Below are 27097 nucleotides of genomic sequence, written 5' to 3' on the forward strand. Positions count from 1 at the left end.
GCTCATTTTCGCATTTCAGGTCGCATATGTTTCTGTCTCTGGGGTTTGCCGCTGTTGTTTGAGATGCCCCCTATTGGGTAGAGGCTGCTTTCTTTTTGAAGTTGATGCTGCGCTGAGCGTAGTCTGTCCGATGATTGGTGATGGTGTCATGTGACTACCATTTGTTTGCCATAGAGCAACGCTCTTCATAGGTTCCAGGTTGGCACAGTGAAGGGCTTTATTTGGCGGTCCCTGGAAACTCAAGGTATATTTCATGAGTAGAGTACTTGATGTAGGTGTGGAATTAGGTGAATCTGGTAGATGTGCCATTTGCGGTGGCCTGCGTACAAAGACGTTGTTTGGATATATATATTCGTGGACGAAACCTGAATTTACTCAATAGCAGAAAGACAGTAACAAACCCGGAGAACCTTGAATTCTTCCAAGCTTACTATCCTTCTTCATCTCTTTCAACAAGTCCCTTGATGTCTCAGCCCTCTAAAGCCTCAAAAAGAGACGATAGTGAACAACAAGATCATTACAGGATTTGATTTTCCCAGGAGAATGCCCAGACACTCAGTACGTACACCAGTGTGATTGGCCTCCTATTCACAAAGACGGCCTGGGGGATGACGAGGCCTAGCATTTCCTCCCAAGGTCGATATATTGAATGTCCACTTTCAGGCTCCATCAAGTCCTCATGGCAGATGTCTAACCGAAGCGAGGCCTTCTGCCGAGACACGCAGCAAAATTTGATCTTATCTGATCCTGAATCTTTCTGTTAGTGCCATTACTAGCGTACTTGACCTGCCATTTGAGAATACGTCGATACAGGAACGGACCCAGCTGTCACTCGAAGCGAAACAAGTTGCAGAAATGTTGACCAGAACCTGGAAATGGAATGGATTGAAGACAAGGCGGATCCATCCGGCTCTCCCGCTGCAACTGCGAAATCACCGAGCCACATGATGAAATCGTGAGCTGCGCTGATAAGAAACCAAACACCTTCATCACCTCCAAATACCCCTCCATACAGCCCTCAGACCTCACCATTACCATGTACTCCAAATTCTGGCCTGCAGGAGGCCTCCCTGGCATCCTCCACCACTTCGTACGTTCAATCCCTCTGTTTACATCACTTACCCGCAGCTAATTTCTGACGTCTTGCCCGCGCAGACCGAAACCCTGGTCGCATTCGAATTCACCACCTCCGCAGTTCCCAAAAAACACTCCCTGCTCTTCGTCGGCGGCCTCGGCGATGGCCTCGCAACAACCTCGTACATGGCGGACCTCGCCAAAGCCCTCCAACCAACAGACTGGTCCCTCTTCACGCTGAACCTCACGTCTTCGTACTCCGCCTGGGGCCTGGGCCACCTCGACCGCGACACCGACGAAATCGCCCAATGTCTCAACTACATCCGGGACTACAAGGGCGGGAAATTCGCCAACATCAGCGGCTTCAAGGGCCACAGTAACAGCAAAGTCGTCCTAATGGGCCACTCAACAGGCAGCCAGTGTGTCGTGCACTACCTCTCGAAACCAAACCCACACACCTCCGCAAAGGCTTTCGACTCCGACCTGCAACATATCCTACGTACCCGTCTCGACGGCGCAATCATGCAAGCGCCCGTTTCCGACCGCGAGGCTATCCAGTACGTCCTATCGACCGGTTGGATGGGGCGCACATCATCCCAAGTCACGGAGATCTACAAGGAGCTCGAGAAACTGGCGCAAGATGAGATCGCGAAAAATCCAGATCCTCAGTTTGATGCCCTCCTTCCGCTCCATATGACCGGCGTCATTGGCTACCCCGGCAACGTACCTCTTTCTGCACGCCGGTTCCTTAGCCTTGTTTCCCCTGGGACGCCTAGCGGAACTCCCGGTGAAGACGATCTCTTCAGCTCAGATCTGGGCGATGAATCGCTGAAGAACACCTTTGGGACGATTCGGGAGCGGGGGCTGCTGGCGTCGAAGCTGATGGTTTTGATCTCGGGGAATGATCAGGCCATGCCTGGGTGGGTTGATAAGGAGGCGTTGTTAAGAAGGTGGAAGGGAGTTGTTGATGGGGAGAGAAAGGATGGAGAGAGTGGGATTTGGCATGAAGGGAGTGGGCTTATTCCGGGGGCTTCGCATGCGTTGAGTAACGATGACCAGGCAGAGCCGAGGAGATTCCTTGTTGATAAGGTCATGACTTATCTGAGAGGGGTGGAGAACTGAAGCTTGAAGCCTATATGTATATAGAAATAGGAATGAAAATAGACTCTTGCTTTTGTCCATGTCTCTAGTGTAATCCAGTAGTCTAACAGTCTGCAAATACTACCCATCCAATACCAAATCATTGCATCGCAAAATAAATCGTAAATCGTAACAAAGTCGTAAATATGAAGACAGCTGTAAATAGACGCCTCCAATACTTCCTAAAAAAAACTAAAACACAACCCCCTTACTCTGAGCATCTTTGCTGAGCCTGATGTCTTTAATTAGGAACATCCAGACCAGCGAGAGTGCCATGATCCCTGTACCCGCAATCAGCATCTTCGTCTGCGTCTCGGCGTACGCATAAGCAATGGCATTTCTGACTGGTGAGCCAACGGGGTAGCTCAATTGAATCTCAAGTGACTCATAGATAACTCTCCAGTCTGCCTTCGCAGACTCGGGAAGCAGCCTCTTCAGCGCCTCAGGTAGAGTGTTGGTCCAGATAGCGCCGGAGATGCTGCTCCCAACGGCGCCGCCCATAGAACCAAAGACACCGAGGAATGCAAGGGCCGAGGCGATGTTGTTATGATCAGACGCGGCTGAAACTGCAACCTGCTGGCAACAAATCATTGTACTTCCGCCGAATGCAATAAGAACCTGACATAGGATCAGATAACCCACGGACCAGCCGGGTTTGCGGAAGTAGATCATCAGGCTGACGCCGACCATATAGAGAGGCACGGCCCAGAATAGCAGCCATCGGAACCGGGAGGTCTTTTTGATGAGGAACCCCACGGCCAAGAGCCAGATGCCGGAGATGACGTTGAAGATGCTGCTGATGTACCCTGCAGTTGAAATGGAAGTTCCATAGACCACTTGCAAGTAAGAAGTGTAGTACTCGTTCCAGCAGTAGTACGCAATTTGGTAGGAGGTTCCTAGGAGACACGCTCCGAGTACTGTTCTGGATGCCAGCAATTCCCAGGGGAGGAAGGGAACCGGAGCGATGAAGCGCTCTGCCAGCACAAAGGCGACGAGGCAGGCGATGCCAGTAATAAGCATCGTGGTTATATAGTCGGATTGCCATTCGCCCGCTGTTGATCCGGCAATGGTAAATGGCAGGAGGAATAGTACTAGACCTGTTGCTAGGAGGAAGACACCCAGGAGGTCCAGCTCAATCACGTAAAAGACGATGCTCTGGGCAAATGTCCTGCCGCTGCGCTCTTTCCTCGGCAAAAGACCCTTGCGCTTTGCCTTGTATCTGTTATACTGCAGTAGACCAAACATTGGCAAGGCAATGATGGGTAGGATTATAGCGAAGCTTCCGTACGCCCATCGCCAGTTATAAGCATAGAAGCGCTCGGACGCGGCTGAACCTGCAAACGCAGTGATGATATAGGGCGACGAGGTAAACGCGTAGGCAAGGCCTCGGTCACGTAGCGACGACGTATCGGCTGTAATGACATCGATACTGAAGATCATACCCGAAAAGCCGATAGTGTAAAACACCTATGGTTGTAAGCTTCCGTCCCAGTATAGCGCAGAAGTAGACATACTTGTGAGATGCAGTACGTCGTGATATCGGTGCATGTCGCGGATAGGACCAACCCTAGAGTCGCGAATGCTACCATGATCAAGAATCCAATTGATCGATCCCAAACGTTCAGTATCTTTGCGAGAGGCATATAGGTTGCCGAGGACATGACGCTGGACACGATGTAGATGACGGGGATTAGGGAATGCGATTCAAAGCCGCTGGTCACGAAGGCCGAGAGATTGCTGGTGATGGAGGATTGGAAGGCATTCACGAAGTACAGGAGAAACATTCTATTGCGGCAAATGGTCAGCCATTGTCTCAGCGCATTGGGTTCATCGGCTAGACTCACAGAACGTATGCCGTCACTAATGATTTCTTCGACCAGACCATGGTAATGGCCTCGGCCTGTTTCACTCCATCCTGAGCTGCCTCTGGATCATCTGTCGGAAGCTCGTGTGCTATCTCTGACCCCGGAATACCCCCTAGTAGTGGGGTGTCCTCAGTACTCGAAGACCGCGTTCTTTGTAGCGCCGACATTGCGACATTGGTCGTAGTCTTACAGTCCTTGGGAGATGCGCGTGTTATCTGTCGGGATACTCGAGTCGATGGTGTTGCGACAAATATGAGAGGGAAGAGACATCGGATACCGTCGGGTAGCGATCGCGAGACAGAGTCATGGAGGCGTGCGGAGAATGAGAGAAAATTGAGGAGAGCGTTGATGGTTCGTACGATGCGGTATAATTTACAGTACTTCAAATACTAGCGTAATAATCTGATAAATGAGACCCACCCGCGTAATCTATTTTATCTGATGGAAATTCTCCAACCGCCAGCCTCGTTTCCAATCCCGTCAACGGCCAAAGCGATGTCGGCAGAACTCAGCCCATCTCGGATCAGGATGTTCAGGAACCCCCATCTACTCGCTGGATCGACAGCCACGAGGACCATGACGGACTTACGTAAAGACGCCATCCCCCTTCCCGTCGGGGTATGCCATGGCCTTCGATGACTCGATGTGGCTCGGATCCAGGACCGGTGGGTTTCATCAGGAGATGGTGGGGGGCTTTTCGTAGTGGACCGTCCAAGGCGACCATGCTTTAGTGCCATGTCGACGAGATCGCCTTCGATAAATTGAGCGAATCCCTCTGAATTCGAGCCGAGCACTTGGCGGCGTTCATCACTGGCAGCTTCAACCGTGCCAAGCTCATACTGCAGATTTTGAGTCAGTATGAAGCTTGTTCAGAGCCTGGCGGGCTTCCCTCGCCTGCTGCTGGCCGGCAATCCTTCGAAAATCGACCTTGGCATGCTTCTGGTGGCCATCCTGAGTGCGATAGCGTCCGGCGTGCCTTTTCCAATCATCGGTATTCTATTTGGTCAGCTTCTCGACGATTTCAACGCAGCGACATGTAAATCAGGCGATTCCTCCGGCGACGGCGACCAAGGAAGCATCAACGACAAGATCTTGATCATCGTGTATCTGGCCATCGCTCAATTCGTCTTGATTTACATCCATCTTTCCTTCTGGACCCTGAACGGCGCTCGGCTGGCGCAGCGACTACGAGAATCCTACTTGCAGAACCTACTTCGACAAGAACCCTCATTCTTCGACGATCTTCCTCCCGGTGAGGTAGCCTCTCGGCTCAATGGCGACATCCAAACCATCCGCTCGGGCACATCTGAGAAAGTGGGAATCTGTCTTGCGAGTTTTTCCTTCTTCGTTACTGCCTACATCGTGGCGTTCATCAAGGATACGAAGCTTGCAGGCATGCTCGTTTCGTTGATCCCGGCCTACTTCCTCATGTCCTTTGTTGGAAGCCATTATATCGAGAAGTACTCGGGACTGATGTCAGAACATGCTGCCACTGCCGCTTCAATTGCTTCAGAAGCCCTTTCGAACTTCACCGTTGTACAGGCCTTTGGCGCAAACGATCGATTGGAGGAGAAATTCTCCAAGGCGCTGAAGTCTTCAGAAACGGAAGGACTAAAAAAGGCCACTGCGGTTGGCATTCAATCAGGAGTTCTGTATTTCGTCGCCTATTCTGCGAACGGTTTGGCATTCTGGGAAGGTAGCAGGCAAGTTGCCCGTACGGTGAACGGCGAATCTGGCGGCGCTACTGTTGGCGCCACATTTACAGTCATCTTTATCCTGGTTGAAGGTTAGTAGACTAGCCTGTCTTCATACACGTCCTGCGCTAACAAGCATAGCGACCTTGCTCCTGAGTCAGGTTGCCCCATTTATTCACCTGTTCACAGCAGGAGTTGCTTCGTACGAAAAGCTACATGCGGACATCACTCGCGAGCCGAAGATTGATGGCACTACCCCTTCGGGCCATCGCATCACTCAGGCAGAGGGTGGTTTCGAGCTAAACGAAGTTTCGTTCAGCTATCCTTCGAGGCCCGAGGTCACCGTGCTTGACAAGGTTTCTCTCAGTATACCCGCCAACAGGCATACTGCGATTGTCGGTCTTTCGGGAAGTGGCAAGTCGACCATCGCTGGCTTGGTCACAAGACTCTATGATCCCACGGAAGGGCAAATCCTGTTCGATGGTCACGATCTTCGTGAAGTCAATACTCGTGATTTGAGAAGTTTCGTCAGTTTGGTCCAGCAGGAACCGAACCTCTTGGATCGTTCTCTTCTGGAGAACATCGCTCATGGTTTGATCAACTCAAGCAGTCCTAGCCATTTGCCTCTGAGAACAGCTCTTCTCAGCTCCGATCTTGCAGACATCGCTGGCGAAGTTAGAGAAGGGAAGGACTTGGTTGAAGTAGCAGAGAAAAAGGGTCCAGAGTTTGTTGAAATCGTCAACCTGGTACAGAAAGCTGCACAACTCGCGGACGCAGAAGCTTTCATCGTTGCATTGCAACATGGATTTGGCACGGTCGTCGGATCCAGTGGACGTCTGATCAGCGGTGGCCAGAAGCAACGAATTTCTCTTGCTCGAGCACTTGTCAAGGACCCCGCCGTACTTATTTTGGACGAAGCCACAGCATCCCTAGATTCGCGGAGTGAACAACGTATCCAACGGGCTATCTCGAACATTGCCAGCGGAAGAACCATGATCACGATTGCTCACCGTTTATCAACAATTACTAGTGCAGACAACATCATTGTCATGCATAAAGGTCACATTGTTGAGCAAGGGGACCATGCAAGCCTAATGGCGAAGGACGGAGCATATGCTGATCTGGTTAAACTGCAAACCCTATCCACGCATGACAAGAATAACTCCACAGTCAGCGTTGATACCGTTGGCAAAACCGATCAGATCTCTTCAGACGGTGACCTCGAGACAAGCACTCTTGACGGTCTCGGAGACGATGAGAAGAAGCCCGAAACGACTGAGACTTCAGTTGCCGAGCCTGCAGAGGAGTCTGAGGAGCCGGATACGCCGAACAAGTCTCTATGGGCTCTCGTCAAGGGTTATGCACCCACCCTGAGGCCGCATCTGCTTTTCCTTGTTCTTGCTCTCCTTGGCTCTAGTATCGTTGGCGGAGCCTTCTCGGGTGAAGCGGTGATCTTTGGAAATACCGTTGGAAGTCTGGACCCCTGCAACAGCGCGGATTACATTCGATCCAGGGGTGATTTCTTTGGACTCATGTTCTTCGTGCTCGCAATCATCGAGTTCTTTGCAAACGTGGTCAGCTGGACCGGATTCGGATGGGTTTCGGAGAAAGTGGTTTACACCGTCCGAGTTCTATCCTTCCGGTCACTGATGGAGCAAGACCTCCAATGGCACCAATCCAAGGGACGCTCACCACCGTTGCTCCTCTCGTACATCACCAGGGATGGTAACGCTCTGGCTGGACTGAGCGGCTCTGTCATCGGCACACTATTCTCGATTACTGTCAACCTCATTGCAGCCATTATTCTGACGCACATCATCGCGTGGAGAATTGCTTTAGTTTGCTTGGCTCTGGTCCCGCTTCTGCTTGGTGCTGGTCTGATGGAGCTTCACGTACTCGGCAAGTTCGAGGAACGTCACGAGAACGCTTATACCAAGTCGGTTGACATTGGTGTCGAGGCAATCACCTCCATCAAAACGATCGCGTCTCTTTCTCTTGAAGAAGAAACGCTGAAGACCTATCAGCGGTCCTTGAAGGGCCCCCGTAAGGAAACCCTGACAGTTACCTTACAAGCAAGTCTCTGGCAGGCGATGACTTACTTCCTCGGTAATCTCGTGAATGCGTTGGCCTATTGGTGGGGTGCCAAACAAATCTTAGCTGGCAACTACACCCAAACGCAGTTCCTGATTGTGGTATTCTCTCTGCTTGTCAGCGCCTTACTTTGGAGTCAAATGTTTGCTCTGGCACCGGAGCTTTCGGCTGCCCGAGCTGCTATGGCTAGGCTGCTGGGTCTTATTGAAATCGGATCCGACAAGATGCAGGGACACGTACCTCCTCGTTCTCCCACTGCAGCTACATCTGGAGAGGAAGAAGCAGCCGTTGAGACCAAGCAACTACCACTTGACAACAAAGCCTCCAGTGTCCAGCTCCGCGACGTCCACTTTTCGTACCCAGCCCGACCAGACATCAAGGTCATGAATGGTTTGACCGTTGATATTAAACCCGGAAAGTTCGCTGCCCTCGTCGGCCCCAGTGGTGCAGGCAAATCGACAATCATCTCCTTAGTCGAACGCCTCTACACGCCTCAATCCGGCTCCGTCATAATCGACGGCGTCGACATCACCAAGCACCGTGACGTCGCCTTCCGCAACTCCATTGCCCTCGTGCCGCAGGAAAGCGTCCTCTTTGAAGGAACAATCAAGTTCAACATCAGCTTCGGCGCAAGACCAGGTCATGAGGTCTCGCAAGCCGATATCGAAGAAGCATGCAAATTAGCGAACATTCACGATACAATCGCCGCTCTTCCCGATGGGTACGACACTCTCTGCGGCCCCAACGGAAGCCAGTTCTCTGGAGGCCAGAAACAGCGTCTCTCCATTGCCAGAGCTCTGGTGCGGAAACCAAAGCTGCTTATCCTTGACGAGTCAACTAGCGCGCTTGATGCGGAGTCTGAGAAGTTGCTGCAGGATGGCCTCGAGAAGGCTGCCAAGGGGATTACGGTTATCGCAATTGCGCATCGGTTGCACACAATTAAGAAGGCCGATGTCATCTTTTTGATTGAGGCTGGCCGGTGTGTTGACTACGGCTCGCATGATGAGCTCTTGGCCAGGTCCGATAGCTACAGGGCTAACGTCATGCACCAGACCGTTGCCACTTAGTTTTCTGTTCTTTCAGCGCAAAAAATTTATAGAGTATATAGCATAGATTAATTGTTAATAGTGTTTGGTATGAATCATCTCTCGGTGTTCTACTTGCGGCTGCCTGGCTACTGCCCTCCTTTCCCCTTAAGATAGCCAGTCGCTCCTTCCTCCGGCACACCACGCCCAATCACTCCTTCCTTTTAGAGTCATCACTGGGGCGCTCAGCTGCCGGTGCCCACTCCTGGCTTACACTCTACATCCATGTCGCATGGCTTCAGGAAGGCGCCCATTGTCAGCTACTTACTTCAAACTATCTTGGTATAGAAATAAGGGTCGAGGTGTTACTAGGCAGTTCTTCGCTTGCTAGAAAACATACTTACGTACTATACTTACTATATACCAACTAATAACAGCATTCAACGCGAACCATCTAAACAACATCATCTAAGACAAACCAAAAACCTCAGATCCAATCAGACCTCCAACGCAATGACCCCCTCAGGCTGGGCAACCAACTCTTGCACAACACCAATCAGCTCATCCAGAGCCCGCTCCACAACCTCCTTATCAGCCTCACACCCGACAACGCCGAAGTTCAACTTGTTGTCTCTCACAAACGAAACAACCTTGACTGGATCGGGCGAGTCACCATGTGGATTCGCAATGTCGACTACACATTCACTATCCGCAAAAGGCATGGAATCGAAGTCCTCGTGGTCCTGGTGGTGGACCAGCGAGTCGAAGAACGACGATGACCAAGAGGTGCAGTGCTCCGCGATGCGCCTGAATCCAAGGAAGTCGTACGCTGCTGACTCCGCGCTCTGGCTCTGGATAAACTGGAATAGCGATGCAGGTGTCCAGGAGTCGCGGGTGCCAAAGGGCACGCGAACAGGCGTGAACTGGTACGTTGGGCCAATGATATCCTCTGTGTTGCTGATATCGTCGAGGATCCTGCCGGATGTGACGCCGCCGAACGTGATGTCTTTCTGCTTGGTAGTGCGGGAAAGAAGGACAGCCCAGGCAGCGGTTAGGAGGGTTGCTGTTGTGTAGCCGAGGGATTCGAGGGGTTGAGTCGATGGGGTGTCCGCGGGTTTGTGGAGGAAGACGGCCTTTTCGGTTCCGGTTGGCGTGGTCTTGCCAGGGAGGACAGAAAGGGTTGAATCTTGCAGCAGGTTACGCCAGTAGGCGATTGCTTTTGATCCGGCGGTCTTGTTGTTGATCTGGGAGATATATGAGGGGAAGGGCTGGATAGATGTGGCAGGGATGGGCTGCCCTGTGTAGAGGACTTCGAGGTCGCGGAGGAGACGCGGGAGGGAAACACCGTCGTATTGGGCGTGGGAGAAACGGAGTACAAGGGCATGAGAGCCTTCAGTGCTTTGGATGTGGAAGAAGCTGAGGAAGGGAGTGCCCAGGTTGTAGGTGTTGGCTTCGATGTCAGCGCTGCAGAGGTCTGCGATGTAGGCCTTAAGGTCCTTGTCTGTCTGGTGCTTGGTAATGGGTGCTTCGAGACTGTTCAGGACAACCTGGAGGAAGGAGGCCTTGTTCTCGATGAAGACCGTGCGAAGGATATCGTGGGTCTTGACTAGCTCATTGCAAGCACGGAGCAACTTCTTGCCATCGATACCGGTGTCAAAGATGAGCATCGTGTACTGGATGGAAGTGCGCGGTACATTGATGGTTCCCTTAATATCGAGGGCCTGCGAGTCTGTAACGGGGCATACATCCTGAATAGGCCAATTTGGATCCGACAGCTTTGGACGAACACTCTGAGACAAGTAGCCCTCGAGGTCTTGAACGTTACCCAATGTCGAGAAAGCCTTGTACGTCTGCGCTGGTGTTTTCTTCCCTTTCGGGCCCTGGCCGACTCTCAACCGCTTAGCAGCATCCCCAAGTCGCATATGCTGGAAAACATCGGCAACAGTCAGAATGTGTCCCTGCTCACGGAGACCCGAGACAAGCTTCATAGCGAGAACGGAGTCACCACCCAGACGGAAGAAGTTGTCATCGACATCAATGTGTTCACTGTCAATCTTCAGGATAGCCGCCCAGGCTGACCGTAGAGTACTTTCGTTGGCAGTTAGGTCGGTTTGCGCATTGAGGGACTTCCATGCGGATTCGAAGCCTTCGCGGAGCTGGGAAAGGATTTGGCGAGGGATGGCGGATGCGAGATCGTTGAGGAGGCCGTGGTCGGTCAAGCCCGTCTTTGTACTTGTGGGGATCTTGTTGACAACGATGTATGTCGACGGAGCCATATATGCGGGCAAATTGTCGCGGATAAATTTGTCGAGTTTCTTTAAGGCTAAGGCGAGGTTGTCAGAAATGGCGGCGTTGATGACCGGGGAACTTTGCGAGTCTGCCGCACTCAGCGCTATGACGTGCTGCTTTGATAGAAGGTTGACTGTCGTTTCTTCAGAAGGCTGCTCGACGAGAATAACGAGTTCGGGTTCCTCTGATGGTGCCTGAGATACGGCAGCAGCAGCAACGACTGTTGGCGGCAGCTGCTTCTTGATATGAGCCTCAAGGTCGGCAATATCAACTGCGTGCCCCTGAACTCCTACAACGTTCTCCTTTCGACCAACGAAGGTTAAGCTACCGTCCTCCTGCAATTGGACCATGTCGCCTGTGGGCTGTACCCTACCCGTGCGACCAGCGAAGGCGGGGCTTCCGGCTACCAACCAGGCAGGAGACTCAGTAGCCTCAGCAGCGAGCACAGCACCTTCGATCCAGAGCTCACCAACACAGCCGATGGGAGATAGTCGAGATGGGTTTCTGGGGTCACATACCCACGGCACGGCGACAGGAGGATACGCTGATCCTGGCTTAGTGGCTGCATCTGCACGGAGCTTGCCTGTTGACTCGTCCGCGGACAACGGAGGTATCTGGTTCCACTGCCAGATCTTGTTTAATTCCGCCTCAGGAACGCAGGAGATGTCACCGATTCTCCTTGAGGGATCCTTCAACAATTGCGAGCACGCAGTCTCAACCTGCGCCAGAATTCGCTCCATCTGAGCGACCTCAACCAGATTGACATCGAAGCTGGCACAGATCCTGAAACCACCTTTTTGTATTCCACATCCCAGCATAACCGGGTACGGGTTGAAATGCAGTGCTTCGCGGACGACATCGCCCACCTCGAACCCTAATTCACCACCCACGTACTCGGGATCTGGCTGGATGACGAGACCAGTACCAGTCTCGCACGCATGTTGAGCATCCTGGCTTACTTTTCTGATGTTCTGCATACCCATGTGCTGGTAGGGTGTACGGGACAACATGGCCTTCTGGACGCTCTGCAGATAAGCCTCGACGGAGGTCTTGCGCTGGACGTGCATGCGAACAGGGACCGTTGCGATCAGCGGGCCGATGATACCCTCAACCCCGGGCAAAGAAATATCACGACCCATGAGGGTCTCGCCGAATACGACATCGTCGCTGCCGGTGTACTGTGATGCAACCAGTGCCCACGCACCCCGGATCAGCGTCGCCATCGTGAACGGTGAGCCAGCACCGATTTCAAGATTAATATGGCGTTCGACCATGCCGTTGGGAGTAGGTAAGAAGTCTCGAGATGGAAGACGAGGGAACTGAGGTCCCACGGCACCTCTCAGCTCGCGGCGCCAGAATTCCTCCATTGCGGTTTCGTCCGTGTCACGCACGTACTTGACGAACTCTCGCATCTGGGACTGAATGTCAATGGGATGCTCCCTGAGAGCGTTGCTGACTTGCTGCAGGACGATAGGCTCTGACCACCCGTCGTAGACTACGTGGTGGATTGTCCAGACCATGTACCGTTTGCCGTCTGAGTTTTCGACAATGGCGTACCGGGCTAGGCTCTGTCCGAGTTCCATTTTCTCATCCTTGTCATTTACAAGATATTGCTCTAGGTTGGTTGCATGTTTCCAAGAGATGGCTTCTTTGAGCACAACTTGCTGTAGACCAGGCTCGGAAATCTGAGCTACACGAGTGCGCAAGATAGGGCTTGCTGCGACAACTTCTTCCCAGGCCTTTTTCCAGGCGTCGAGATCAATGCCTGATGGGATTGTTGCAACTCTCTGGGCCACGTACGCCACGACTGCCTTGAGCGAGAATGTGAACAGTGACTCCTGCGTAGGTGTGCAGGGATAGATATCCTCTACGGCTGCCGGCTCCGCTCCACACGCTTGTGCCGCCTCGAGTGTAGCGCTCTCGGCATCCTGGGCTATCAGTGAGAATGGCGGCGTCTCTGTCCGTGCCTGTGAGTCGCAGACCTTGACGACGGCTGCCATATCTGAAAGTACAGGGGTGTTGAACGTGTTGCCAACGGTGAGCTCAAGCCCGTGAGAACGTGAGATCGTCACGAGTTTCATAGCCATTACCGAGTCACCACCCAGCGCAAAGAAATTGTCGTCTGGCCTGATGGAATCCGGCTCGCGCTTCAATGTCTCGGCCCATGCCCGGCGCAAACGCTGCTCAAGCTCACTCAACTCCCCAGTGTGGTTGCTGCTGCTTGAGCCTTGGTCTAACTCTCTCAAGTCCAGCTTCGAGCCGAGCTCTCTTAGTCGCTTGCGATCGGTCTTGCCTGAGATCAAGACAGGCATGTAGTTGACCGGGATGTAAGCAGTTGGGACCATGTATCGCGGCAAGACGGTTGCAACGTCCTTATCGGCCTCGTAGATGATCTGACGTAACTCCTCAGAATGCTCTATTGATTGCAGCTCGACGTTGTCCTGTTTCTTTGTGGATTGTGCAGAAACAAATGCTACCAGGGTGAGCTGGCCATGAGAAACTATGACTTCCGCAGTGACGCTGAGATCTGAAGGAAGTCTAGCCCTAAGTTGGCTCTCAATCTCACCGAGCTCAACACGTTGTCCGCGCAATTTGACTTGCGTATCCTTTCGCCCAACAAAGACAATGCCTCCAGACCCGTCAGGGTCGTATTTGCCAAGGTCTCCAGTCTTGTAAAGACGGCCACGGCGACCAGTGTAGCCTTTGTGGCCTGCAACGAGCCACGATGGATCCTCGATAAATGCAGCCGCAGTCTTTTCGGGATCGTTCAGGTAACCTTGCCCGACAATGGGGCCTTCGACAAGCAATTCGCCAACAGCACCGACTGGCACAAGAAGTTCGTGGTCGTTGGGGTCCGTGATCCACATGGCCGCTCCGTTGCCCTTACCAATGGAGATATAGTCTCTACCAGTCGCAGCATTGCCGTTGACCGTGCATCCAATCGTGCACTCGCAAGGGCCGTATCCGATGATAATCCGGGCAAGTTTACCCCAGACTGTGCAGTCTCTTGCTGAGACAGCCTCTCCTCCAAGACCGAGACCCTCAAGCGAAGAGATGACGTCTGTGTCTAGGATTCGCGCTACTGATGGAGTGAGACCTGCATAGTTGACTCTCATGTTGCGGATCACGCCGTTGATGTCATTCATTCGATCTTCGTCTGAGGGAATGCAGAGACATCCGCCGTTTCCGAGGGTGAGAAGCATGCTGTCGATGCTGACGTCGAAAGCGTAGGACGCAAAATCGAGTACCCTTGAGTCTTCTGTGTACCCGACCTCTTGAGCTCTCGGAATGGCACTGCTCGTATATGTTTCGTGAGAGAGTTTGACTCCTAGAGACGGTCAATGATTAGTACGCTGACTGAACTCACGACAGCTTTGAAACATCGTACGCACCTTTCGGAGTCCCCGTGCTTCCAGAAGTAAAGATCATATACATCAGGGCAGACGAAGGCACTGGGGCCAATTCAGGGATATTCTGCAGCTTTGAGGGATCGGCAAAAGTCTCCTCGCCAACGACAAAAGGCACACTATCTGGCATGATCATTGTAGCCAGCTCCTGCTGCTTGCTGGAAGACAGCATCATCTTCGCACCCACCTGCTCAGCGATGTTCTGTAATCGTGCAAGCGGAAGCGTCGGGTCCATGAGCACAAACGTTGCTCCTGATTTCATGATTCCCAGAACCGCGACAATTGTCCACCTCGACTTCTCAAAGCACCCGGGAAGAACATCGTGCAGCCGAACACCCAAATCCTTCAACGAGGCCGCAACAAATGAAGAATACCGATCAACTTCTCTGTATGTTAAACTGCCGTCCCAGGAGCAAATGGCCTCTTTATCGGGAAATTTGCGAGCTTGTTCTGATACCATCTCGTGCATGCAGAACTTGTATGATGGAGGCAGAACGTGGTTCCAGCTCCAGATACTCTCTAGGTCGAAGTTGGTCGGGCGCAGGTAGAAGTCCTGGATGAGCGCGGTCGAGTGCGCAATGCATAGTTTGAGAACATCAGTAAGTGTCTCGATGTATCGGGTAACTGTGTACGGCAGCATATTCTCTGTATGCCATGCTGGGCGGATCTCGAGGCGCGTATTTTCGAGGCGGATTTCCAGATGAAGCGCACCCTTTCCCATCAGTTAAGAGCTACCAACGCAAAACCGCGTAACTCACCTCGTCTTTAGCTTCAGCATTTTGCGACAGCGAGTCGGTGCTCAGAATGAGCGAAGTAGGACCGAATATTTCTGTCGCGACTGTCGCAATATGCTCAGAAATCGCAACGGCAGCCTCTCCAACATTACTCTGCAGTCCAATCTTCAAATCCTCCATCGCCAAACGCTTCGGAGAATCCCCGCCTCCAAACGCCCACTCATAGCTAATCTGGCTGCCCTCCCTCGTTCGCAGGAGCGCAATGAGCCAAGACAAAAGTATGAGCTCCTCCTTCAATCCAGTCGCAGTGTTATCTGATCGCAAGTCGGGAATGTCAAAAGACTTAGAGCTGACTCCATTGGGTTGACCTTGATCGAGGAACTCCTCGACCTGAATCGACCCCATCTTGCCGGAGACCAGCGAGGTTTCTGGTCGGTCCCGTTAATGTGTAAAGCTTCGCATGCGGCGGACGGGCAAGATCGGGTTGAGAGCGTTATATAGCGGGCTGCCAAGTTATGGCATTGGGATAGATGCAACCCATTGATTGAATCAAGTCAATTGACCGAGATCGGGTCGTGCAGGAGGTAAGTGGGATGATGTGGGCAACCCCCACTGCGTTAGAGTCGAGAAAGCATCCATGTCTTGAATATATCGCGTAATTCATAGGGTTGACAGCAGTGTAATGCAAATACGCCGCTCTGTCTAGCGTAATACAGCCCGTAACCGCGTACAAAATGTAAAAATCCCTGCATTCTGCTATAATGAGGCCACAGATGGGGCTGGGTGGAGTGGTTGGGTCGCGTAAGCCAGACCTTACTACATTAGGTAAGTGGTTATTAGATAACTTAAGCAACCCCCTTTTATTAAATTTCCACCTAGTATATAACTTACCTTCCTGCATATTCTTTTACTAGTTACTTAAAAAATTATTAAATAACTAATTATTATATTAAATAACTAATTACCATAGTTAATAACTAGTTACCCCTAGCTATATATATAATAACTAGTCTAAAACTAGTTATTAACTAATATACTAATCACGGGTGAAACTAGAGCTTAAAATATAAATTATATTATAACTAGTTATGCTATAACTAGTTATAATTTACCAGGACTAGTTACTAACTAAATATAGGTGTTAAATAAGCTAGAAATTATTATACTTAGTTTATTTTTACACCAGCCTATTACTATATCTTAACTTTAAATATGCTTTGCTTTACTAAAATATCCTAAATTTAATATAATAAGTCTTATTTATATTATTCCTGTACAGGGTAACCTTAACATAAAGTAGTAAGGTAAATTAATAAAACATGTAAGTTTTTTATTTAGTTTTTAACTAAATATTAACTAGTTATAAATTTAATATAGTATAGCCTAATAATATAAAAATTAAATTTCTTGCCTATATTTTAGGCAATAATATTATTATATTTAATATAAATATTTAGGTATCCGGGCATGTGCAAATATATATTTAAATTTTAAAAGTTTTTATTATTTTAAGATTACCACTAAAAACTAAAAAATAATCTAGTAATATTAGCTTCTTGTTAAGGTAATAAAAAATAAAGGGCTAAAAAAGAAATTTATCACATAAGTATATATCTAGTTACTAACTAGTTTATAACTAATTATAATTAGGACCTTTAAGTTAGTTTGGAGCCTTTTTAAAAGGGGGATAGCTTATTAAAATAGTTAGCTTAATACATGTTAGCCCAAAGTAAATATTAAAGGGATAGTATATACCCTTAACTAGATATTAGCTAGTTACTAACTAGTTATTAGCAAGGTATTAAGCATGCCTTATTCTTTATTTACTACCTTAATAAATTATATAAAACTAAAAATAAGCATTACTTTTAGTTTCTTACAGCTAGAATTAATTTTAATATTTTACTTTTAGTATAAGTATATAATAATCCAGGGATTCTTAAGCCTTGTTATTATAATATTTTTAAAAACCTAATATTTTAAAAGCAAAAATATAGTAAGTTTTATTAAAACTAATTATTAACTAGTTACTAATTAGTTAGATTTTTTATATAAAAATATACTTAATATTATATTATAACCTTACTAGGTGTTATTTAATATTATTATTTTTTTTAATTTAAATACATGTTTATTTTTCTTATTTACCTTAACTAGTAAACATGGCCATCCCCCTTTTTTTTTAAATAAGATACCGGAAATCTACTTTTAGGAGGTTAAGTAAATTTTTTGGAATATTTAAAATCTAGATTTAATAGTTAGTAAGTAACTAGTTACCCTTTTATTATATTTAGTTATTAACTAGTTATAGGTCTGTTTTAAAAAAGTCTAGAAGTTTAAGATTTTTATTAAAAATATAATAAAACCTAACTTGCTAAGATTTACCCCTTATTTACTAATTTAAATTAAATATATACCTTAATTTTTAAGGAACGGCTTTTAATATACCCTGGGGGTAAAAGTTTTAATAGGCTTTACTTTAAATAAGCTTAAAATACCTAGCTTTAGGTAAGTTACTTTTTAAACTAGTTTATAACTAGTCCATAACTAGTTAATGTTTAAAACTAACTAAATATAGAATTATATCCGTGAGATATACTATAATAATAATTTTTATATTATTATTTATAAATTAAAGAAGCAAATTTAACTTTTATAATTTTTAAAGTTATTTAAAATTAACATGTTATATAAACATGTGCAAGATAATAGCCTATATAAGGTTATTTTTGCAGTATTTTACAAGCCACATAAAAAGGGTAAGTTTATTAACTAGTTATAAACTAGTTACTAATATTTAATAACTAGTTATTATACTTTTTTAGGCCTTTATAAATTAAGAAAGTACTAAGGCCTATAAAACCTTATTTATAAAGGTTTTTAGGATTATTACTAATGTTTTAGGAAGCCCTGTTAAATTTTATTATCTTTATGGGAGAGAAATTAAAACCCTTGTTATTAATATAAATAATAGGTAAATAAAAGGTATAGTTTAACTAATTTATAACTAGTTATAGTTTAGTTACTAACTAGTTTTACAGGTCTTGGTTAATACCTATTATTAATTAATTTATATTATTAGTATTATTAGTGGCACCTACTTTAACTAGTTATTTTTTATTAGGTTTACTTTTTACGGGGAATTAAAAATACCATTAGCCCCTTTTAAAAAAACTTTACTTTATATAAGCTTATAGCCAGCCTTATATATGCAACTAGTTCTTAATAGTATTATTAAATACTAGCTAACCTATAAAATAAGTAATATTTTTATATATTTAGTTATAAACTAATCCCTAACTAGTTATATTTTTTAGTGCTTGGTAATAAGTTTGTTTAAAATTAGGTATTTTATAAATTCCTTCTAGTAATTACTAGGGGATTAAATAAACATTACTTATAAATACTAAATAAGCTTTTTTAAAAAGCATGTTTAAATATTAATACTAGAGAGTAAACATACCAAAAGTCTTATATAATTATAAAAAAGAATCTTTTTTTAGTTCGCGCTGTATTAAGGTATGTAACTAGTTTATAACTAGTTACTAACTTATTACTAACTAGTTTAATTTAGTACCTATATACTTAATAATAGGAATATACTATAATATATAGCAAGGGAGCTATATGGGGTTTATTATATATATTATAGTAATAACCAGGTTACATTAATAACTTAATAAGTACTTTAAACTAGTAAGTTTTTTAGTATATATATAGTTACTAACTAGTTAATAACTAGTTACTAATAATAACTAGATAGGAAACATAATTAAAGGCTTGCAAATACTAATTTTAATTCTAAAAATATTTTAAGGTTTATACATGCATTTTTAACCCCTGAGCCTAAGATTAAACTTTTATAATTAATATTATTATTAGGTATCCCTTAATAGGGAAGATTAGTTTTAACATAGCAAAGGTTAAATTTTTTTAATTAGTTATTAACTAAATGTTAATTAGTTTATAAACCCAATGCACATTAGGTTGTTTTATTTAATTAAAAAAGTAATTAGTTTAATTAGCTTAAATAGCATGTTTATATATAGCAATAGCAGCTTTAGATTTAGTAATTAAAGCTTTAAAACTAATTTTTAATTATTTAGCTAGCTTATGGATAATTTACAACTAGTTTTAAACTAGTTATTTCTTAACTTTTTTTATAAATACCAGAGGGTATTCTTATTATAACTAGTTTAAAACTAGTTTTTTTACTAATAATAGTGGCTTTATAAACTTTAAATCTTAACTAGGAGCAGGCAGCAGTTATAACTAGTTTATAACTAGTTATTTTTATTTAGTTATTTTCTGGCATATTTACAAGTCCTGGAATAGTTAATCCTTTATTTTAGTTATTACCAGGTAATTTAAATAAACCTGCTAGTAAGGCAGCTGGGATTACTAAGGAGGATAGTTATATTTATTTCTTTTTTATATTATTAGCTAGATAGCTTAACTAGATTTTTAGTTACTAACTAGTTTTGGAATAAATTAGTAACTAAAAGAATATAATTTATTATATACCATGTACTTAGTATATAACTAGTTATAGCTATAACTAGTTACTATGTTATAATTTAGTAAATTTATAAAATAAAGAAAAATATATATAAGGGTACACCTATCACTTTTTAAGGTAACTAGTTATAATATTTAAATATAATAAAACTAGTTACTTTTATAGTTATGGCTAGGTAAGTACTATAACTAGTTAAGTACTAAAACTAGTTTATATATATTATTAATATTTAACTAGTTATAAAGGTAATATATATATTAAGATATATATTAATTCTTTAGTTTAAATAATCATAATATATAGATTAATATATATATAACTATTTTCCCTTATAAATAGTTAAATAATTATATAGCTATAAATACTATTACTAGTTATTTATAATATATTAACTTAATATAATATTATATTTTAATTTTATAATATAGTAATATAACTAGCTAGAAAATAAAATAAACTAGTTAAGTACTAAAGCTAGTTTTACTATATTTCTTTAAAAATAGCTAATTATATTAATAACTAGTTATTATTACTTAAATATATATAACTAGTTATTAGTGCTCACATACYTATTATAACTAATTATATAATATATGCCATAGCTTAAATAATAATATATTTAAGTTTTAAAATATTTAAAATAACTAGTTATGCAATAAATAAACTAGTTAGGTACTAAAACTAGTTTTATTATATATATTTATATTTAAGGATTTCTAAACCAGGTATATACAGAGATATATATATTAATTTTTTATTAATTTAGTCTAATTAATTATAATATATTAATTAATATATTACCAGTTTTTTTATATATAAAATCTCAAGAATATAATTAAGTATTAAAATTATTAAAAGTTTTATATAAATAATAAATATATATATATATCTTTTATTTATATAACTAGCTATATTAATAACTAGTTATCTTTTTATTTTATAACTAGTTATTTATAAATTAATTTAAGTATAACTAGTTACTTTTATTAAAAGATTTAGGGCTAAACTCCTAAATTTCACGCAAGTAAGACTAACTAGTTTAAAAACTAGTTACAAATGTAAAAAATATAACTAGTTAAAGACTAGTTACAAATAAAAAAAAGAACTAGTTAAAAAACTAGTTGTAAATAAAAAAAAAGAACTAGTTAAAAACTAGTTATAAACCAAAAAAAAAAAACTAGTTACTATTATTATTAAGGTTCTTGTCCATAGCCTCTTGCTTTTTTTTACTTATAGGAGTAATAAAATACCTTTAAAAAATATAAGTGTTTAACTAGCCGTAGTTTATAACTAGTTAGTAACTAGATAGTAACTAGCTAAAAAAACTTATATTTAGTTTTTATAAATCTATATTTACTATATTTTTTTTTAAAGAAAGTGTTACCTTTATTTCTTTATGCCTTATGCCTAACACGGGCAATCTTCTTAAAATTAAGCTAATAACTAGTTAATAACTAGATATAAACTAATTAAAAAAAAAACTTACCTTTTTATTTTTTAATAGCAAAGGGAGTAACCCAAGGCTTTTTATACTCTTAGATTTAAAGCGTGTATAAGGGAAAGTCCCTAATTTAAGGCTTCCCCCTTTTTTATAACTAGTTAGTAACTAAATAAAAACTAGTTAAAGATAGGACTTACTGTAATAAGCCAGGGGCAGAAGAAAGAGATTTATTAATAATATTATAGCTAGTTAGTAATTAAATAAAAACTAGTTAAAAATAGGACTTACTTTAATAAGCCAGGGGCAGGATAAAAAAAAGGTTTATTAATAAAGCTATAGCTAGTTAGTAACTAAATAAAAACTAGTTAAAGATAGGACTTACTTTGCTAAGCCAGGGGTAGGAAAAAAAAGAGATTTATTAATAGTTTTATAACTAGTTAGTAACTAAATAAAAATTAATTAAAAATAGGACTTACTTTGCTAAGCCAGGGGCAGGAAAAAAAAAAGATTTATTAATAGTTCTATAATTAGTTAGTAACTAAATAAAAATTAGTTAAAAATAAAACTTATATTGTCTTCGGGCCCTTAAAGCCAGATAAGGTGGGGGTTTTAAAAATAAACATGGAAGTTTTTTTAATACTAATATTAAAAGGGGTATTATTATTTTTAAGGTTTTTATTATAACTAGTTAGTAACTAGTCCATAATTAAATATAAGTATAAAAACTTACATGTATTTTATAAAGCAAGATTTTTTTATTAAAGGCATCTTGGGGGTGGTTAAGGTTATTTTAGGGATGGTTAAAATTATTTTAGGGGTGGTTAAGGTTAAGGTTTTTCTATAACTAGTTAGTAACTAGTCTATAACTAGTTATACTAGGTAAATATACTTTTACTTCTTGGGGGAGTTAAAAACCACCATGTATTAATTTATAATTAATTAGTAACTAGTTTATAACTAGTTATATATAAAGACTTACCTAAAGCTTTTATAATTAGATTATTTAATACTAGGCTATTTTTACATGGTAAAGGACTATAAATAAGCTAGTTAGGCTTAGTTTTATTATAATAGTATTATTTAATATATGTAACTAGGCTATTTTTATTTAAAAAAATATTTTATAACTAGTTAGTAACTAGTTAGTAACTAATTATAAGTAAGAACTTATAGTATTTTAATACTTTAGGGCGCGGTAAATAAGCTTATTAAAATATATAATTAAAATATCTTAGTTATTAACATCCTTAGTTATTTATAGCTAGTTAGCAACTAGTTAGTAATTAAATATAAAGGAAAACTTACCTTTTAAATTTTTATTAGCTTTTATCCCGCGTTAATCTTAATAATATATACCTTGTAGGTATTTAACTTAATAATTTTTTAGCCTATTATGGCGGCCTAACTAGTTACGTAACTAGTTATTAAAAATAAGGGGTAAAGAAAAAGGAATAAAAAGGGGGGGTAACTAGTTTAAAAATGCAGGCTTGGGTAACTAGTTATTAATATATAATTAGTTATTAATAGCTAACTAGTTGTTAAGGGAACTAGATATATTAAGAAAGGAAGAAGTAAAGAAAAAAAAGGGAAAAAAAAAAGGGGTAGGGGGGCTAATTTTAAAAAAACTAGTTATTAAATAGCTAGACTTAAAGAAACTAGTTGTTTAGGGTTATTTAATTATTTAAAATTAAATATATAAAAAAAAAAAAAGTAAAAAGAAATAAGGTAAATAATTATATTATTAATAAAGGCTTTGTGTAAAAAATTTTTTAAGTTTCTAAGTTAACTAGTTATAGCCTAGCTTAGGGTAACTAGTTATAGCCCTGGCTAATATAACTATATATATAATATAGGTTAGATAAGCCGCCTAAAAGCTTGGCAAATGCCTAATCGGGTATAGCCCGACTTGGCACTCGGGCGACCCTACCACCCCACCCAGCTCCATCTGCACCCTCCTGCTATAATTATCAAATTATTATCTCTACAAATTACTCGCCCTCCATACTGGCTTTCTCTTCTCGACAAACGCCCTGACGCCCTCTTGGAAGTTCTCCCCAGCCATCAGCTTGGGATACCACTCATCAACCAGCGCCTGGCTGCCCTCTTCTACACTAGCTCTCTCCCACCCGTAATGCAGTCCCTCCAAGGTAACCCTCAAGCTATCCGGGCTGTTCCTTGCAATCGCGGTCGCCGTTTCCACCGCACTGGCTAGCAGCCGCTCGTGCTCCACCACCCGGTTGACCAACCCCCAACGTTCGAGCTGCGACGCAGGGAACGGCAAACCAGTCAGTGCTATCTCGGCGGCGCGCTGCTTGCCGAGCAATCGTACCAGCCGAGGCAGAGCGCCTGCAACGGCTGCAATCCCGCGCTGCACCTCGGGCAGTCCGAAGGAGGCCTTTTCGCTCGCGATCACGATGTCGCAGTTCACGGCCATCTCAAAGCCGCCGCCGAGACAGAAGCCGTTCACGGCGGCGATGATGGGTTTCGTGCTTCGGCGCCGGGGAAGTCCTGCGAGGCCCGGGGCGGTCATTTTGTTGACGGTACCGCGGGCGTTGAGCTCATTCCATTCTGGCAGCGTAATGTTAGACGCATATATGGATCTTGAAGAGGGGAGTAATACCTTTCAGATCGGCTCCAGAGCAAAACGACTCGCCTGTGCCGGTGATGATTGCGACTCGTAGTGTCGGTTCTTCGTCAAACCATTTCCATAGCTGTATGATGTCCGCGCTCATGGCCAGCGGTATGGAGTTCCGCTTCTCGGGCCTGTTGAGAGTGAGAAGCAGGATCTCTGGGGTAGGGAAGGAGACAAGGCATCCTTGGACTGGAGGGTGTTGCATGTTGGCTGTATTCTGAATGATAGAATCAATGCTAATTGTTTGAAGGTCCCAAGAGTATTAAAGTAGTCCCACGGGTGTCCGGCCATCGGTCGTTCTTCTGGTCCAGGCGCTTCTCCACTCTATGCTCTCCATATATTTGCGCCAGCCCATCCTTCTCTCCTCATCTCTCCAAATCCCCTCAATCTCAGAATTCACAATGGCTGCTGGACAAACATACCCCTGGGTGAAACTCCCTCACCCTTACCTTACCACCTACAAAATCCACATCGTCTCCGAGTCCACCCCCCGCGTACTCCAACTCCGTCTGCACGATTCCCAGGTCCCCGGACAGGCGCTCCCAGAACCGCTCCACAACGACTCATTGACCTACACAGACATCGCCTTCGAGGAGTCTGCGAAGGATATTCCAGACAACGACAACAGCCCTTGGGCACGCAGCCAACGCGCCCCGGGAACTACACTCCAATGGACCGGCTCAGAAACACCTTCGTTCGCACAGATCTGGAACGTTATCCATGCGATCTTCCTCACACACCCCCAGCGCGAGGTTCTCCGCCTGGACATCAAGGGCGCCGGCAGTGAGGTCGTCCGCGAGGAATGTATCCGCACGGGACTAGCTGTCCCATATCCTTCCCCACGAGTTCCGTTCGGCAACGAGAGCAAGCCTTCGGGTGTCGACACGCTCGTCCTGCTGCGCTCATCATTCTGGCAGGGCGCTGGCTCACCTCTTGGCCCACGGCCCATCTGGATGGTCGACCAAGGGACACACGGCTCATCTCGCAAGTCCATCAGCCAATATCCCGCTATGCCCAAGAACTATGAGTTTTCGATGAAATTTCCCCAAGAACGAATCTACGCGCGCCACCCCGTTCGTCCTGCGAAGCCTACTCCGGGCTCGCTTGTCTACAGTCGCTACATTCCGCATTTGGACAAGCACTTTTCGCTCATGGTTGTTGACTGGCAGAACGATGAGCACCTTAGGCGATTCAACCGATGGCAAAACGACCCGCGCGTTGCTAAGGGCTGGAACGAGACCGGCACCCTTGACGAGCACCGCGAGTATCTGCGTCGCCTCCACGAAGACAAGCACGTCCTGTGCTTGTTTGGTCGATTCGACGACTTCGCGTTCGCCTACTACGAAATCTACTGGGCCAAGGTGCGTAACCTGTTATACTTCCCTCTACCCTTATAGATTGAATCCCCTCTAACACCCCTGCTCTAACAGGAAGACCACTATGGCGCACACTACGACGCCGGTGACTACGACCGCGGCCGACACTCCCTCGTCGGTGAAGAAAGCATCCGTGGCGCCGAGCGCGTCAACGCCTGGTGGTCCAGCTGCATCCACTACTGCTTCCTCGATGAGCCGCGAACGCAGTGCGTTGTCGGCGAACCCAAGGCGACCGGTGGCACCGTCCTGTCATACGAGAACGCGCAGGGACTCACAATTCAGAGCTACGTGGATCTCGGCCACAAGCGCTCCGTCCATGTCTTTTGCAGTCGTGAAAAGTGGTTCCAGCTCTCGCCGCTATTCTGGGATGGGCGCGAGAGGCCGCTCGAGAGTTCGGATCGCGCCGCGTGGAATGCGAAGCTGTAAACTACATATTAGACTACTAGATACCTCGGTTGATGATCTAGAATAACGAGAATTTTTGGTTCCGCACCGAAGTCCGATTGCTCCCGACGCCGTAACTGCAGCCTGCAGGTGGTGGGTCTGGCACTGCACCTGGCAGATATCCCGCCCTTGTCCTCGTGGGTTGGTCTGCTGTCCCTGGAACACTTCGCAGTTGGCAGCTCCAAAAACCCAGGGACGTCGTGGCCGGGAACACGAAATCGATAAATCAATAATAAAATTGAATACCTGGAAAATAATGCGGGTCAATTGTGAGTCTGAGACAACGCAAAGATTTCCGTCCACGGGTTCCAACTTCCGGAGACCGGTAGTGACGAAAACACCCCATCCGCCAAGACCGCTGGAGTCAAAGCTGAATGTTTTATCAATCTAATCAAATCAGATAATCAGTCCAAGAAATCGCGTTCACGTTTTCCTATCGACATGGAAGGTTACGACCACGTACAATTCCTCCAGCTCAATTCCTCGCATACTTGCGCATCAGCAATGCTTACCTGGGCAAGAGCACGGCCCCTAGATTGATGCCACTCATGATGGTGCATCTCCAAAAAAAATCCTTCCAGCAACCACGCAAATTGCAATAGTAACCTGCAACCTTAGGGTCGGAGTGGGGTGAAAACTTTTCCCTCGTCTAGCTGCAGAAGTGGCTTTTTTCGTCAGCGGCTTGCACATTCGTATCCAATTATATCCCGTCTTCCTTCTCGAAGAAGCTGATCGCTGTCTAATCAGATGATCAGATAAAATTTCCAGGGATCCAGGCCGTGGTTCGGTTGTCTTGGGTTGCGTTCGGGTGTTCGATCGGCATCACGGCTCCCTTAACCTGCAGACAGGGCAGTCCACAATGCATGTAGCTGCCGTTATTTCTCTTGAAGTCTAGTAGTAGCATTTATTGTTAGCCGGTTAGTTTGCTTCGAGATGCTTGGTTAGCTGATGGTCTTGACTCTCATCACAGTTGTTCCCTTCTCTAGAAAGTTAGGCTCGAACAAGATCGCTGAAACCGAATTGGTGTAGATCCGGTCTCGGTGCCTGACCTTAGCCTTACGCCGTACATACTTGGTACACAGTATCCTTCGACTGTAAACATTGTATTTCGGGAACCAAGCTGTCTTCTGCAGACCCATAAGGAGGGGTAGGATAAACCAGCTTGAGTGGCAGACATTGAATTCTCCTTTGCGCCGTTGCGGGTCTGCCGATGTTGCGGCCGGGCTGTATTCGTAAAACGTGGTATACGCTAGACAGTAACGTTATGCAAATTTCCAAGCTCGGTATCAGATAATTCTGCTATCAATCACATCAGATAAGATATGCGCAGCCATTGAGGTATACCCCCACCACGCTAAGCGAGCTG

At 44.7% G+C, this 27097-nt stretch overlaps 6 protein-coding genes across 6 annotated transcripts; 3 read left to right on the top strand and 3 right to left on the bottom strand.

The window, feature by feature from the left end:
- Window positions 1-1036: 1036 nt before the first annotated feature.
- On the top strand, window positions 1037-2196 carry sidJ (putative siderophore biosynthesis lipase/esterase; the record flags this gene model as incomplete). The annotated part of the gene is made up of 2 exons (XM_026744136.1): window positions 1037-1090; window positions 1156-2196. The coding sequence occupies 2 exons, from the start codon at window positions 1037-1039 to the stop codon at window positions 2194-2196; spliced, it is 1095 nt and encodes a 364-aa protein (XP_026607299.1).
- Window positions 2197-2406: 210 nt separating this feature from the next.
- On the bottom strand, window positions 2407-4246 carry mirD (putative MFS siderophore iron transporter; the record flags this gene model as incomplete). Its single annotated transcript, XM_026744137.1, has 3 exons — window positions 2407-3681; window positions 3729-3999; window positions 4059-4246. 3 exons carry the CDS (start codon window positions 4244-4246, stop codon window positions 2407-2409), a joined length of 1734 nt encoding a protein of 577 aa, XP_026607300.1.
- A 691-nt stretch (window positions 4247-4937) lies between these two features.
- On the top strand, window positions 4938-8931 carry DSM5745_02122 (ABC transporter ATP-binding protein; the record flags this gene model as incomplete). Its single annotated transcript, XM_026744138.1, has 2 exons — window positions 4938-5865; window positions 5915-8931. 2 exons carry the CDS (start codon window positions 4938-4940, stop codon window positions 8929-8931), a joined length of 3945 nt encoding a protein of 1314 aa, XP_026607301.1.
- A 455-nt stretch (window positions 8932-9386) lies between these two features.
- sidD (nonribosomal peptide synthase SidD) lies at window positions 9387-15724 on the bottom strand (the record flags this gene model as incomplete). Its single annotated transcript, XM_026744139.1, has 3 exons — window positions 9387-14506; window positions 14571-15297; window positions 15344-15724. The coding sequence occupies 3 exons, from the start codon at window positions 15722-15724 to the stop codon at window positions 9387-9389; spliced, it is 6228 nt and encodes a 2075-aa protein (XP_026607302.1).
- A 7536-nt stretch (window positions 15725-23260) lies between these two features.
- Window positions 23261-24116, bottom strand: sidH (enoyl-CoA hydratase/isomerase family protein; the record flags this gene model as incomplete). Its single annotated transcript, XM_026744140.1, has 2 exons — window positions 23261-23847; window positions 23900-24116. The coding sequence occupies 2 exons, from the start codon at window positions 24114-24116 to the stop codon at window positions 23261-23263; spliced, it is 804 nt and encodes a 267-aa protein (XP_026607303.1).
- Window positions 24117-24312: 196 nt separating this feature from the next.
- On the top strand, window positions 24313-25713 carry DSM5745_02125 (GNAT family N-acetyltransferase; the record flags this gene model as incomplete). Its single annotated transcript, XM_026744141.1, has 2 exons — window positions 24313-25272; window positions 25342-25713. The coding sequence occupies 2 exons, from the start codon at window positions 24313-24315 to the stop codon at window positions 25711-25713; spliced, it is 1332 nt and encodes a 443-aa protein (XP_026607304.1).
- Window positions 25714-27097: the final 1384 nt, after the last annotated feature.

This window comes from Aspergillus mulundensis (genome assembly GCF_003369625.1).
Source record: "Aspergillus mulundensis strain DSM 5745 chromosome Unknown scaffold_1, whole genome shotgun sequence".
Taxonomy (NCBI): Eukaryota; Fungi; Ascomycota; class Eurotiomycetes; order Eurotiales; family Aspergillaceae; genus Aspergillus; species Aspergillus mulundensis.